The sequence below is a fragment of the Rhinolophus sinicus genome, linkage group LG12 (assembly GCF_036562045.2).
Source record: "Rhinolophus sinicus isolate RSC01 linkage group LG12, ASM3656204v1, whole genome shotgun sequence".
Taxonomy (NCBI): Eukaryota; Metazoa; Chordata; class Mammalia; order Chiroptera; family Rhinolophidae; genus Rhinolophus; species Rhinolophus sinicus.
The window spans coordinates 46,189,253-46,203,806 of NC_133761.1; the positions used below are offsets into that span (position 1 = coordinate 46,189,253).

At 41.1% G+C, this 14,554-nt stretch overlaps 2 protein-coding genes across 6 annotated transcripts in view; one reads left to right on the forward strand and one right to left on the reverse strand.

Moving 5' to 3' along the window:
• Positions 1-4,421, forward strand: part of TBCE (tubulin folding cofactor E) — a 62,593-nt gene extending 58,172 nt beyond the window's left edge. For all 5 annotated transcript variants that reach the window (XM_074316721.1, XM_019746979.2, XM_074316718.1 and 2 more), the window contains 4 exons: positions 277-345; positions 875-934; positions 3,865-3,956; positions 4,137-4,421. In XM_074316721.1, the coding sequence (XP_074172822.1) occupies positions 277-345; positions 875-934; positions 3,865-3,956; positions 4,137-4,229 (314 nt within the window). In that variant the 3' untranslated portion in view covers positions 4,230-4,421. The remainder of the gene's footprint in view (positions 1-276; positions 346-874; positions 935-3,864; positions 3,957-4,136) is intronic.
• Positions 3,098-14,554, reverse strand: part of B3GALNT2 (beta-1,3-N-acetylgalactosaminyltransferase 2) — a 50,906-nt gene continuing 39,449 nt past the window's right edge. Inside the window, exons 8-12 of the mRNA XM_019746980.2 lie at positions 11,398-11,581; positions 8,888-9,013; positions 8,102-8,261; positions 7,461-7,517; positions 3,098-5,680 (exon numbers count right to left, since the gene is read on the reverse strand). Of these exons, the coding sequence (XP_019602539.2) occupies positions 5,546-5,680; positions 7,461-7,517; positions 8,102-8,261; positions 8,888-9,013; positions 11,398-11,581 (662 nt within the window). The 3' untranslated portion in view covers positions 3,098-5,545. The remainder of the gene's footprint in view (positions 5,681-7,460; positions 7,518-8,101; positions 8,262-8,887; positions 9,014-11,397; positions 11,582-14,554) is intronic.

Here is a 14,554-nt window from a genome sequence, read left to right on the forward strand (position 1 = left end):
GGAGAAAGCAGGAGAGCACAGCTTGCCTTACACCCTGCTTTCTACTGAGGCTGCTTCTCCAAGCGGTGGTTCTGAGCGCCCAGCCTGGCAGCGCGTATCTGGCCAAAACTGGGTAAAGGTGTCCTGTGAGAGGTGCTCCAGGTAGGACCAGGTTTCTCTCTCAGGACTCAGGGAAACGTTAGCACAGGCGACACTTGGACGTATTTGACACTTACCTAGGCTTTTCTGACTGGCCTTTAGTTCATCACTCATCCGTTTTTGTTTCTTCTTAAATAGAATACGGCGCACCTGAAGATGGGGAACTCAAAACACAACAACCGTTTTTGCTCAAAAACCAGCTACTAAGTAAGAACCCCTAATTCAAAGACACCTTATTTGTATTTGAGTCCTTAGGTGCTGAAACAGATAGTGACGACCTAATAGGAGTTGTTTCTCTTAAGTACCTAAGTGAGTACTTCGATATTTAAAGAAATGATAAATTCTCAAATATGTCCAAATTATTCTGTTGGAACATTTTAGCAATTCCCATGCTGTAAACACATTTAACAGTGTTACAAATGTGGGAAGTATCTGAGCGATGAATGAACTGAATTGTATTTGGAGATTTGTGACTTTTCTTACACTTAAAAACCTAGCTACATTGTCAGGAAGGAAGGATTTAGGGGAAAACGGAAGGCGATAGAATATTGGTCCTGCTGTTTTGTTGTTGTAGCAATTCAGTGAAGTATTAATAAAAGGAATTTTAAACATCACTAAGACCTATTCCTTTATTAGGATTTGAGCCAATTCTACTGAACAGCTGTATCTATCATTGGCAGCCCGGTTATCCTTCTTACGTAGGTCTCATGTAGTCTTTTTCCTTTTTTCCTTCAAGCACTGAAGATAAAATATCCTAATAAACTTGATGAGAAAATCATAGAGAAACAGCTGCCAGGTAAGCGGAATGAGTCTGTCTTCCCCTCCTTATTCTCCTGCATAGCCGGCCCAGCTCTGAGTTGGAGGAACTGACATAGTTCACTGTCGGAAAGTGTGGCCTTTTTAGAGTTGATAGATTTTACTTGGACATTTGTGACTTTTTGTACATTCTATTCCTTACCAGTCAGGAATCCCTGCAGAAACTATTTAGATACCGTCTTTTAATAGACACACTTGAAATGTTTTTCTTTGAAAAAACTTTAGAACTTGAAATATTTGTGCTACTGGGATTGAATGTTTTGTTTGGAAAATATTTTTGTGTCAACCAAATAGATCTATGTGACTTACCTTAAACTTTCACTCGAGAGAAAAAATTACATTGTCTTTCAGTATCCTGTGATACTCAAAGATTAAACTAGATTCACAGTTAAATACTAAAATATAAACAGGTTAAATTTAGAGGAGGATTTGAAGAAATAAAATATATATCACCCTAAATAACTAGTAAAATACCTTTCCTTGTTTGCCTGTCAGTGCAGTAAACTCACACTGATTTTTAAATTAGTTTTGTCAAATAAAACAAGCTTATCCTGGTATTACTTGTGGATGGCTTTGGTTGTACTTTCTGATTGATAACCACTTAGTGTCAATTTACCAGTTAGCACCCTATTTTTCTTTACTAGCAGTCCAGTCAGTTTCTATGATACATAATTTTGCTGTTATGTAAAGATGAATTAAAATTAGTGGTTCTTCTTTCATTATTCTGTTTTCAAACTTAAATACTGTCAGTAAAGGCACTAAGTGAAGGAGGACCAGAACTTGTTAATGTAATTGGCTTGGGATGTCTTTGCATTTTTCCTTTTACTTTCTAAATACCTGAAATCAATTTGTGACAATGGCTTAAGAATGTCATTAGATCTGTGAAGCTTTCTTTTGTCAGCATGTCCTGGGGAAGAAGGACCGTGGGAGTGTGGGGGCGTGGATGTGGCCCTAGGCTGCTGGTGACCGTGTGTGCCTCCCCTCTCTCTGTCTATATTGTATCTGACTGCCCCAGTCCGTCTGAGATTGTTACCTGCTGGGACATCCCATGTTCATGTTCTGAGTTCCATTAGTCTTCAGGTGGAACTAGTAGAGATTAGAATTATCCAGACATTATATGTAATAGCTGCTGCTTTAAGCTATTCAGAGTCCTGTATTCTCTAAACTCAGCAGTAAGCCAGTTTAAAACAGTTCTTAATTTTTATGTCACATGATGTAAATAGCCTTTGAAAAGAAAAATGATGAAGAATGTAAAATACTGAAACTTTTTACCCATCAAACGTGGGGTTGGCATCAAAAATCAGTATATACTTGTAAAGTCGTGTGGTAATTGGAATAAATTTAAAAAAAATGCTGTGACCAAGCATTCTAAAAATCATTCTCATATTTACTGGGGGAAATGACTGTCTGCTGGTGGAACCACACGCTGCACTATTGTGTTTCTGAAAGAAGGACGTGGGTCTAGAGCTGTGCTGTCCAGTGTGGCTGCCACTAGCCATGTGTGGCGATTCAAATTCATTAAATTGAAATGGAAATAAAAGGTTCAGTTCCTTCCTGACACTCACCCCATTTCAGGTGCTCAGTAGCCACATGTAGCTGCCATACTGGACAGAGCAGGCCTAGAGGAACCGTCATGGAAAGGTGTATCACTCTATAATAAAGAAATGCAAGCTGTAGACCAATATATATTACAAAACCTTACAGAAATAGAAAAAAGCTTGGAAGCATACCCATCAAACTTGCCACACTGGTCATAGGGAAGCAGAAAGGTAATTACTCATCTCTACATTTTCTGAATGTTAAGATAATCATGTGTTACTCTGTTATTAAAAATAGTAACGTCATTTAGCTTGACACGCAAATTCCCCCTTTCTTCTATGGACCCAGTACAGGTAGGCAGATTTCTTACGAGAACTGTTTTATGACCAAACGCTTTGTTTCTGGTAATGACTTAGGACTGTCATTTCCCTTTGTCGTGCAGTAGTTAACCTGTGACTGACCATTCTCCCAACAATGAAAGTCCAGCTAAATCTGAAAGAGCACGATTACCTATCAATCACATACTCACACATAAGAGCAAATTAAGCTACTTAAATTTATAAATGTCTATTGTCTATATTCAATGAACTTAAGAAAAGGCCACTTTTTATTCTAAAATAAAGATAACATTTATTATCACAAGTTGCATAAAAACAGACAGCTTTTACAAAAAGGATTTTTTATAGAAAAATATGTTTGAATACATGTGATATTTGTAGGAACTCCATATTATCGCTGTATCTCCAGCTAAAGCTTTAAAGAAACTGTATTTTTCATAATCAAAATATCCAATATTTACCATATACCCATCTTTGGAAAAAAGTTCTAGTGTTTCCTGAACAAACCAAAGCATTTATTCACTAAGTTACATTTCCATGTCTGGTAGTCACCAGTATATGTGGTCAAACAATCACACATTATAGTAACTACAGACGGGTTCGGGACCTTGTATATTATTTAGTTCACCCCTCACTTTACAGAGCAGGAAATCAAGGCCAGAGGGGTTGAGAGCCCCACTCCAGCGGTCTTTCGGTTAATTCTTAAGTAATCACAAAGATTTTAAAAGAAAAGTTAATGATTTTACTCAAATTTATTCTTTTGTTCAGAGAATATGATTTCTCATTTATTTGGATTAAACACCACCGAAATGGTATGAAAGCTCACTGTCAAGGGCACTTGGGTCAAACACTGGGTCCGCCTCCCAAATGACTCAGTAAATGCTGTGAAACTTTGTTCCAGGCAATTGGCGCACCTTTCCCTAATCGTTTACTTGTGCAAACTGATACTGTCTGTCATTGCAATTGTGGGTTTGTCATGTGAGCTAGTTAACTGTCATTTCAGAGAACTGAGGATTTTTCTTTTCTTTGATAGACTCCATGACAATTCAAAAGGTGAAAGGACTGCTGTCACGTCTTCTCAAAATTCCTGTGTCAGACCTTCTGTTGTCCTATGAAAGTCCCAAAGTAAGTTGCCCAGCAAAACACTATCAAGCGTAGTTCCTACAGTGTGACATGCTATTAAACTGAGTCTCCACATAGCACTGATTTTAAATGGAGACCACAGACCTTGGTGTGGGGGGGTTGTATATAAAATGCTTGGTTGGATCTGTCTTACCCCTCCCCAACCCTCTGTTCTAATTTTAGATGCCGGGCAGAGAGATTGAACTAGAAAATGACCAACAGTCATTACAGTTTTATTCTGTGGAAAATGGAGATTGTCTGTTTGTACGATGGTAACACCTAACTAATAAAACTCAGACTAGACTGTGTATTGTGACTGGGTTCGTTAGACAAATGATTTATTGGAACAATTCTCTCAAAAAAAAGCTTTTATAACTTGCCCTAAGTATAGAAAAGATCGTACTTTTCATTGCAAGTGACCATTTCTACGCTTGTATATAATAGCAATAAAGGTTTTGCACCTACTGATTTTATTTCACATTTATTTTATAGCTCATGACTATACTTCATTGTGTGATTTTTCTATCAGATATAGAATCTGAACACAGTTAATGTCTGTCATAAGACCAGCTTTACTGGAATTCTCTATTGATACTACTAGTTTAAAAGGTTACTAAAATGATTTGGTTGGTCATTTGGGGAAATGTCCCTTAAACTTAGGGAGGCATACCCCCTACTATAAGAAGTATGTGTTATGATCTCTCTTCTCAACTGTACTATTTTTAGAGTACTCACAAAAATTAATTACATACTTTTCCCTACACCTAGAAGATTAGCAGCTCTGATTGAAATTCGCTTATATTAGGCAATGACAGGAGGAAAGCAAAATTCTTTCAAAGTGTCAAGTATTTAGAAATATCTTTCCCGATGGCACTAAAACCCTGAGAGGTATCTGACTTTACTTATATTCACAAAAATTTAGCATTTTTGTTTTTTTAACAGAAGTACTAACCTGTGACCTTCAGGATTTACGTGAAATGTCAAAAAGAAAAGTTGGGTTAGTCTACTTAATAAATGAACTTCAAAACCAAGGTCCAGAACTGAGAATTACATTGGTTCTTTTTCAAGTTTAAGTTGCCTACTTCATTCAGACACCCACAGAATCTAACATTATGCCTAGAAACCCCAAACTTTGGTATAAGTGACCACTGCTCATAAATGATCACACAGCCATTTCTGTGAGTTGTTTTTGGCCCGTATTAGGCTACACGGAGCTATGCTGCAATCCAGGTTGAAATTCCAACTCGGTTACTAACGATCTCTGAACAAGCCAAGTTTTAACCAAAAATGATAGGTAATGAATCAGCTGTCAGGATTTAGAAATATTTTTTCTTTTATAAACTATTTGGTATTTTTCAAATCATCTTCCAACACATGAATACAGTTTTTCTTATGCTACAATATCAGTTGATTTTTAAAAAGGAGACTTTGTGCAAGCATTAAGAAATACCACACTGATTTCAGAAGGGCCAGCCTAGGACTCTGTTTCTGAAGGATCATACAATCCCTGCCACACCTTGGCTGTCCTCAGACTCACACCCAGATTACTATTCGCCTACCCTGGTCTTTCAACACTGCGACTTAAGTCACCATCAGCTTGCTTCACACTGACAGGGGTCGCCACACAGCTCCTTCAGTTTCCATAGTTCTGTCAGCTCCTGCGCGGAATACTGAGGGGAAGACAGCATGCCCGGTTCACAACTCTTCTCACACAGCCACAGGCTGTCCTGTTGAGAAACAAAACGAAAGCTGACTGGGGAGCTGTGATGTGAAACTGCGTGAGGACAAAGGGGGCACATGGGCGCTTCTATCCCAGGGAAGCTGAGGTTACTGCAAAGACAACTCAGTGTGTGAACCCACTTGGCGTTTGTGGGGTGTGGGGAAGGCACCACATGCAGCGACCCCGCGGCCCTGGAACACAGAAACAGGCAGTGTGTGCATTAAGAGACAGCAAAGGGAGTTCTATGAAGACAAGGTCTGGAAACCACAAATGGAAAGTTCCATATTTGCTATTATACAAAAAGGTGGCTACACAGCATTATGAGTGACAGCAGCTCTTCTGAGGGAATGCTTAGAAGATTCTGGGGATTGCACCAAGTGCTTTATAAGTATTCACTAATTTAATTCTCATCATAACCCTGTGAGGTAGGAATTATTTCCCTTTTACAAACTAAGAGTGAAGTACCCTGCTCAAGGCTGCAGGAAGTTAATGTAGGTAAATTGATGCCGAGTTGGGAGGATAAAAAAGGGGGCCTGTCAAGACTCCTCACAACAGGTCCTTAACGATCAGCCCACCTCCCAGCTTCTGTTCCCGGCAATAGAGTAAAATACAGATCCAGAGAAACCATCCAACCAAAGAACATAAAAATGCTGGATACAACCTCAAACATCTTTGCAAAGTATACTGAAGTAGAATGTGCTGGAATTGGCATGGGCCTTGGAGCCTCTGCCTTGCCCAGGGCCAGGAGACTGACCAAAGACTGCCACAGCCAGCCAGCACCCCTGAGGGGTGAAAGCCTGGGAGTATTAAGAAAACCAAGCTAGGGAGGAGGCTTGTCTGTCTCCACCTGGGCCCTGGGTGTGATGGAAAGGGGTCTCCTGAGCACGGAACCACAGCCCGCACTTGGGTGGGTCTTTGCCTGGAGTCACATTCTGTAGAGGCCCCCAAGTCCCAAGTCAGAAATGTAAAATGCTCATGGACGGGAACACCCGTAGGTAGGTGCACGGCAGAAAAGATGTAAATCCCCTCTGTGGAACGCCTTTTAAATACAGGCCCCCCACCCCCCCTTTTCCAAGGAATGTGAGGTCACCACAAAACAAGTCTCAACACATCAGGAGACAAGCTCCATAAGGAATAGTCTGCAGAGCCCACAAACTACAGAATCAGACCCGCAGAGACCAGACACCAGAATGATCAGATATAGAAAGAGTTCTGTTCAACGTGAAATAACGTCAGAGGTAGGACTGAAAGTACGACAAAGGAACAGAACTGTCAAAGCTGACTGAGTAGATGGGGTTGATTTCTGTTCCCCCGCGAAGTGCGGGTGTACTCTGGGCTCCAGGTGCTATGCAGGGCTCTTTCTGTCCCCTGCACCTTTTCTGGCCAAAACGGAAGCAAGAATCAAGAATTCAACAGAAATCTCTGCCTGCTTTCTTCCCAGTGCTCTGTTTTCCATTTCTGATCCATGCAGATTCATTTCTTGTTTTTCTAGCTCAGTGATCAGCGTATTTTAAAACACCTCACCATATTTTATCCACCATTTTATCTGCATCAGTCAGAAGGGTGGCGGGTCCTTGGGCCACACACCACACTGCTGCAAACTTGAGTCACCTGAAACTTCCATTCAAAACATTTCCTTGTGATTTAAACTCAGAAAAATATTGGCTGAGTACCTCGGTGGATTATTGTGAATTAAATCAAGAGCACAGTTACTGATGCTAAAATATCTTCACTGTTCCTTCCTCAACTCTCCAGAACCGAGGCCAGCCCCACTCAGACCTGCTTACCTGGTATCTTTTGGGTCCTATGGCTGCCATCCAAATGCCCATGCTTACATCTTCACCCTGTGCATGCACCAGAAGGTTTAAATGCAAAAGTTTAAATGCTGTACCATCTGTAAAGACAGTGCCACACCCATTCCCTTAATAAATTATTTTTATGCCTCTTTGTTTCGTAATTTAACCTGAAATCCAAGCCTGTGTTAACACGGACAGAGTAAAAGCTAAGTGGCTTTAACACGAACACCACACATCCTATAAAAGTGGCCCGTCCACTGCTCCCATGGACCTTAGGCCTCCAGCACTAATAGTGTGAGACCCACTGGATCTAAGCATGAGGCGGAGCGATTCCTAACATGGTCCCCAGAATCAGCGAAAGAAAGCACCTGCTTATCATGTTTCCTCTTCTGAATATAAATCTTTATACTCCTCCAGGGACGAGTAAATGTAGACTGAAAAGATAGTAAGGAGGCTCACAAAAGGGTTTAGGAGTAGAATTTAGAGCCCAATTTGAGGGACAGGCGTGTCCCTAATTCCTGAGCAGTGACTCCTCCACAGAAGGAGTAACATGGTCCTTCCCACGGGAAGCTGGCCCTGCTCTCGGGATACTGGGCGGGATGGGTCCACTGAGGCCAGGAATCCTCAATTACCTGATAGGTCTTTAGCCTCCCCGCGTTGCTGGCCAGCCAGTGGACGATGTCCCTGGAGACCACATACCCTGACCCGCACGCAAAGGCAGGGTAAGCAGGGCTGGGGTACTCCAGCTCCTGCCACTTTCCGGTTCGGTCAACTGCCCAATTCAATCTGAAACTGAGATTCAAAATCAGTTGGCTTTTTGTGTTGGTCTGACTGATACATCCTATCGCTGTTAAGCTTGCCTCCTTCACTCTCACTACAAAGGACAAGCTGTAGAAGCAAGGAAAGAAGAATGAGACAAACTGTTTTTATGTTTTCAGTCTAAAGAAATTATTTATCTAGTGGGTGCTTTGTATAAAAGATCAGTATATCAAATTCTCTCAAAGTTGCATTTGTGGTTTTAGAATGGAAAGCACATTGTCTTGTGTAAAATGCTAAAAAAAAAACTTCACTAATCCTTACTGTATTGCTGAAGAAACACAGAAAATAGTTTCAGAAATGTGTCACAAGTTCATCCTGACACATAATGTACAGCAGCTTCCAATGTGAGCAGCACTCCTTTCCTGGGCATGAGCAGAAAGCCCCATCGTCTTCCCTCCTACGTTACCTCACGTTTTCCATTTTAAAAAGTGTTCCCCCTCTAACTGTAGATTAATAAATTATAGTGACCAGGAGCCTAACGGGGAAATTTCCCATCTCAACCACATTTTTCTTATGAAGAGTGACATGTATGTGTCATTCTAAATGAATTCCCTTTGCTCAGATACACGAGTGCCAAGGGGCTAATGACGTTAACTTACTTTCCCCACCAAAAGTTAGGACCATCCAGGTTCTTGTGGGCAATTCTGTTAAATACAGCTTCCAAGTCTACGTAACAGTCGTCATCTGTCTTTAGTAATAAATCAAAGCTGGTTGTTTCCACAGTCCTGTTGGCAAAAAAGGGAAATGAATGTCGGTGCCTCCATACAAGGAAACAAAACAATGCCAACGTCACATTTTAATTAAAAACGGACCCTCTGCATCCTGTACACTTTTTCATTCTCTTACTCCTCCAGTGCTGAGAACATGTGCTCTAACAGAATGCTGCTGTGACCAACTAACTACAAATGTCATCTGATTTTCACTATGTGGCCTAACAGAAGGACCAGGCCGATTTGAAAAGGTACAAAGGGAAAAACACAGAAAAAAGACGTGGCTTAAGTGGAACACAGGATCAAACAACTGCTTCACCAGTATTGCTCAAGCAGACTGTGGAATCCATCAAGTATTTGCGTTCTAATAAGAGGCTCAGGGTGAGGGGACAGGTGTCACACCTGGTCTCTGACACAGAACAACACTCTTGTACAACAAGCAGCAACAATGTGCTATTTACATTACACTCAGCTATTTTATGATTTTAAAAAGACTGAGTTATAACATGAAACACATTTTCCCTTGGAAAAGATTTCCAGCAATTAAACTATTACAAGTGACCTTTTAGAAGGCACAGGAGGGTAACTTCATTTATCTAGACATAAAAAATATGTAATGACAACTAGAGATAAAACTGATACCTTATTTCACATTGCCAATCCCTGTACATGTTTGTTAAAAATCCCAGAGTCTTCCTAGGAAACCAGTCAGATGACAGAAACCTGAATTTAAAAAATCAGTAGAAAGTTTCACTAGGTCCAAGCATGGTGAAGGTACCAACAATGGGTCCACACCAAACAGTATAACCCTGTGCTTCTACAGTTTCTGCCAAATTAACAGCATAAGGCATACATAACAGTTATTTGCTAATTAAGAACTTTAGTGACAAAGGACACTGAGGTCACTGATGAATCAACTGAATAAAGAATGAATAATGGAAGCTTTCATTTACGGAGCGGAGGGCAGACCGGTGGGACAGGCTGTGGGGAAGTGGGTCCCCAAGCGCAGCTCTGGTGGAAGGTCGTGCTCATCCTGGTGGAGATGACGGCCCAAAACAGACAGTGGTGGGAGAGACTGATGGAGAGACTAAGATCGGAGATACGCATGGAGGAGAGGAGATAAGACTTAACCTGAAGGTGGTATCTAAAACTGAACTTCTACAACAGGGAATCAGTCCCTACAGGAAGTTGTAGAACTCCAGTACTGGTTTCCTATTTCCTGGACCTCCATTCCCACCCAGCACCTCTTTATATCCTTGCCTTGGCCCCACTTACAAGGAATGCCCATTAGTACTTGAGCTAAAAGAAGGTTCTTTTTCTTACTGCAGCTGTCCAAACTTTAGCTGGTAGTATAGACACATCCAAACTTCCAACTTTTCTATCTGCCCTCTACCCATAGGATGATTCCAAAATTAAATTAACTCTCCTAGACTATGAAACAATGCCTTCCATAAACTAATCAGACTGGCTACCCCTCAGGACCATAGAGTACTTGATAATTTCCCACTCTGCCCAAGGCAACAGAGAAGAGAAAGGGACAGAGGCGGGCTCACCAAGAAACAAGCTCACTGATCAAGTTTTAAAAGAAATGACAAAGATATGAAGACACTTGACAGGTTTAGTCTAGACAGAGACCAGACAGTCTTAGGGGGCTCAAGAGCAAATTATGGGATCCTAGAGTAACTAATAATATTAACAACTATATCTATATATGTTAGATATCTCTATCTATCATCTATCTATCTATCTATCTATCTATCTATCTATCTATCTATCTATCTAAACTGTTACTATCACTGTTGCTATTATTATTATAAAGATAAGAATTACAACTAAGACCCAAGAAATGCTAGAGAGTCTGGAGGTTATGATAGACTAGGGGTTGTTGAATTTTAAATACAAATTTTGGAATTAGGGCAAGCAGTTTTCAAATGGGTGGAGCAGAGAAAGGAAATACAGTGTGGATTCAGTTGAACAGAATTCAGACCAGTAACCTGGAGTGAGTGAGTGACTGGGGATTTAGGAAGGTGGGTATGAACACAACTGAAAATGGGCCATTTTCAAACTCACTGATGTTCCTCTCATGTTGGCTTGAGACAACCAAGGCAATGACTCAAAGGAATGACTTTGCCTCAGAGTGAATCAATTCTTGCCTGTTTGTTTTTGATAGATTCCTATCACTCATATTATGGATGTGCTGCTCTAAATACCAAAGCGGCGGCATTTTACAAGCTGTACCCTGACAGAACCAGGATACAACAGATCATATTCCAGGTGTCTGGGGATCTTAGGTTGGTTTATTTCCGTAAAAAATCTCAGTGGTTTGATGTTGATAAATTGTTTCTACATCAAAAGAACAATAAAACAGTTTCTGGCTACGTGACATTTTTACAACCTACCATTTATAGAAGTTCAACAACTTAGCAGGAACATTTCGGTAAGTGTCGACAACATCCACAAAAACAATATCCTCATAGAAGTGGCTCTCCTCCTTCAGCAAAGCATCTTCCTTGTGGAGATTACTTATATGATCAATAAGTCTTCGAGGGCGAGAATGGAGGTTTTGTAAAAGAGTATCACCTTCTACAAAGGAAAAGTTGAGAGCTGGAGAAAAATGCTATTGCAAACTCAAGACCCAGACCTGTACCACAATGTACGCTGACACTTTGTTGCCACGGTAACCTAACAGGAATCCAGACTTTAGGGACTCTGAGGTAGGGACACGGGAACCCTCAGGATGAACGGACCCTGGAGAGCAACCTGGCGGGACCTGTTGGGCCGAGGATGCGCAGACTGGAGGACTCAGTAAGTCCACTCGTAGCTAAGTCCCCAGAGACAGTATTTTACATGATCACAAGGATATTCATCACAGCAGTGTTTGCAACAGTGAAAAAATGGAACCAATCCAAACGACCACTGACAGGAGAATGGCTAAATTGTGGTATATTCACATAATGGAATACAGCAGTTAGAAAAAAATCAACCTGAGCTTCCTCATTAAAAGGAATGGCAATGAAAAAGTAACGCTGAGGAAAAGTATGCTGCTCACTGATATATGCAATGTGATACCATAGGTATCAATTATAAAATATTCTATTCAAAACTACGTTAAAGATATGCACATACAGAGTAGAAAGCAGAAGCGTAAGAATGGGAAGGGTACACATGTATGTCAGGACGCTGGTATCCTCTCGAGGGGAAGGGAGACGAGCAGGGCCAGGGAGACCAGCAGGGCGGGGCTTCAACTGTATCTGTGATGCTTGCTTTTCTTTCTTTTTTTAATGGAAAGAAAAGAAGCAGATTTATTCTGTAATGCTCTCTTTCTTAAAAAACAAAACAAAAAACAAATCTGACAAAATGTAAACACTTAATTCTGAGCAATAAGTACATGGGTGTTTCTTATAGTGCTCGCTCTCTATTTTTGGTGTATTTATATTTCATAATAAAAATGATTACTAATGTGCTTAAAAGACTTTACTACCTCACAAATTAAATCATTTGTCACATTTGTGCAGGGACTGTCTTCAGATCCTATGGATTTAATTAAGCAATTCTTTCACTAAGGCAGGATTTTCTCAAAGTACAGAAAATTTCTGAAAAACAAGAAAAGTGAGTGGCTGACAAGTGGAGAAAGGAAACTGAAATGTAATTTAGCGCTCTACTTCTTCTAACTGCAAATGAACACTGGGGGAAGGGAGACTGAAGACCTACAGTCTTGGATTTCTGCCTCTGCCACTATCCGTGAGATAGTGGACAAGTTACAAGTTTCTGGGCCTCAGAATTCTCATCTGTAAAAGGAGGAGGGGTTCTCAGGGACACTTCCTGAAATACAGATTCCTAGGCCCCAAGCCTAAAGATCCAGCTGGTCTGGGGTGGGGCCCAGGAATCTGTGTGTTTAACACGTGCCTTCCTGTAACTGATGCAGGTGGACCAGACTACCCTTTGAGAAACACAGGCTTAAATGACATTGGTTTCTTTTTAACCCTTACATCCTATTATAATATCCTTTCACTTTAATATAAAGATAAATAGATACAATTTAATACTTGATACATATGATTTAACACTTGAAAGAAAGTGCAAGTGTCAGAAAATAGCAGTAACAGGAAAACGGTTGGTATCAAGATGAGAGCAGAAATTAAATACAGGCCTTTCAGAAGAACAAATTACACATTTTGTTTTATATTACATATACCTGAAAAATGAGTATAAAGCAGGGGTGTCCAAACTTTTTTCAACGTTTTTTATCAACGGCCATATGTGGTAAAATACACAAACAGCCAGGCCACTCACTCGAGGTGAAGTACGTATTGCCTCACCTGGTTTATTTAAGTAAACTAAATATATTTTTGGAATTTGCTGCGGGCCAATTAACAATGGATTGCGGACTGCAGTTTGACACCCCTGGTATAAAGTAATATATCTGTGTGTGTTTTAAATCTAATGATCTGTCTAGGTGTTGTTTAAATGAATCCTATGGTTCACAGCCTCTCAAAGTTTGGAGGCATCAAATTTGTCTAAGGAGCTTGTTAAAATAGTTATCTGAGCTCCAGCCCTGAAGATTTTAACTTAGTAGCTCAAGATATGGCCCAGCCAGAGATCTGAATGTACCATGTGATTCTTCTGAATGGCCCTTAGACCCTCAGATTTAAAAAAAATTAACTGCTGGGCCGGCCCGGTGGCTTAGGCGGTTAGAGCTCCATGCTCCTAACTCCCAAAGCTGCCGGTTCGATTCCCACATGGGCTAGTGGGCTCTCAACCACAAGGTTGCCAATTCAATTCCTCAAGTCCCGCAAGGGATGGTGGGCAGCGCCCCCTGCAACTAAAATTGAACACGGCACCTTGAGCTGAGCTGCCGCTGAGCTCCCGGATGGCTCAGTTGGTTGGAGCGCGTCCTCTCAACCACAAGGTTGCCGGTTCGACTCCCGCAAGGGATGGTGGGCTGTGCCCCCTGCAACTAGCAACGGCAACTGGACCTGGAGCTGAGCTGCGCCCTCCACAACTAAGACTGAAAGGACAACAACTTGAAGCTGAACAGAACCCTCCACAACTAAGATTGAAAGGACAACAACTTGACTTGGAGAAAAGTCCTGAAAGTGCACACTGTTCCCCAATAAAAAAAAAAAGTCCTGTTCCCCTTCCCCAATAAAAACAAAAAAACAAAAAAACAACAACAACAACAACAAAAAATTAACTGCTATTCAGATTTTCAGATATACCCAGTATATGAGAAGGTATCATATTCATTTTCATTCCTTTATCCTAAAATTCGAGTTATTTCAGGCTTGTCTGAAAGGAAGCTTCCTCACCCAAACCTTATTCCTTTTCCTTTAGCCTCACTGAGAGAAACTCTGACAAACATTCAGGGTGCACAGCTGCTGCCTGTAGGACGACTCAGTGCCAGAAGTCTCAAGGGTCCCCCTCAAACTAGTGTTTAAAGACTCCTGGTGGTACTTACGTGAACTGACTGGCCAAAGAAAGGAAGCTGCTCCACCTTCCCGCTCCGCTGTGCTGCACTGCCCAGGCCCCACGTGGGAGCCGCTCTAACAACCTGCC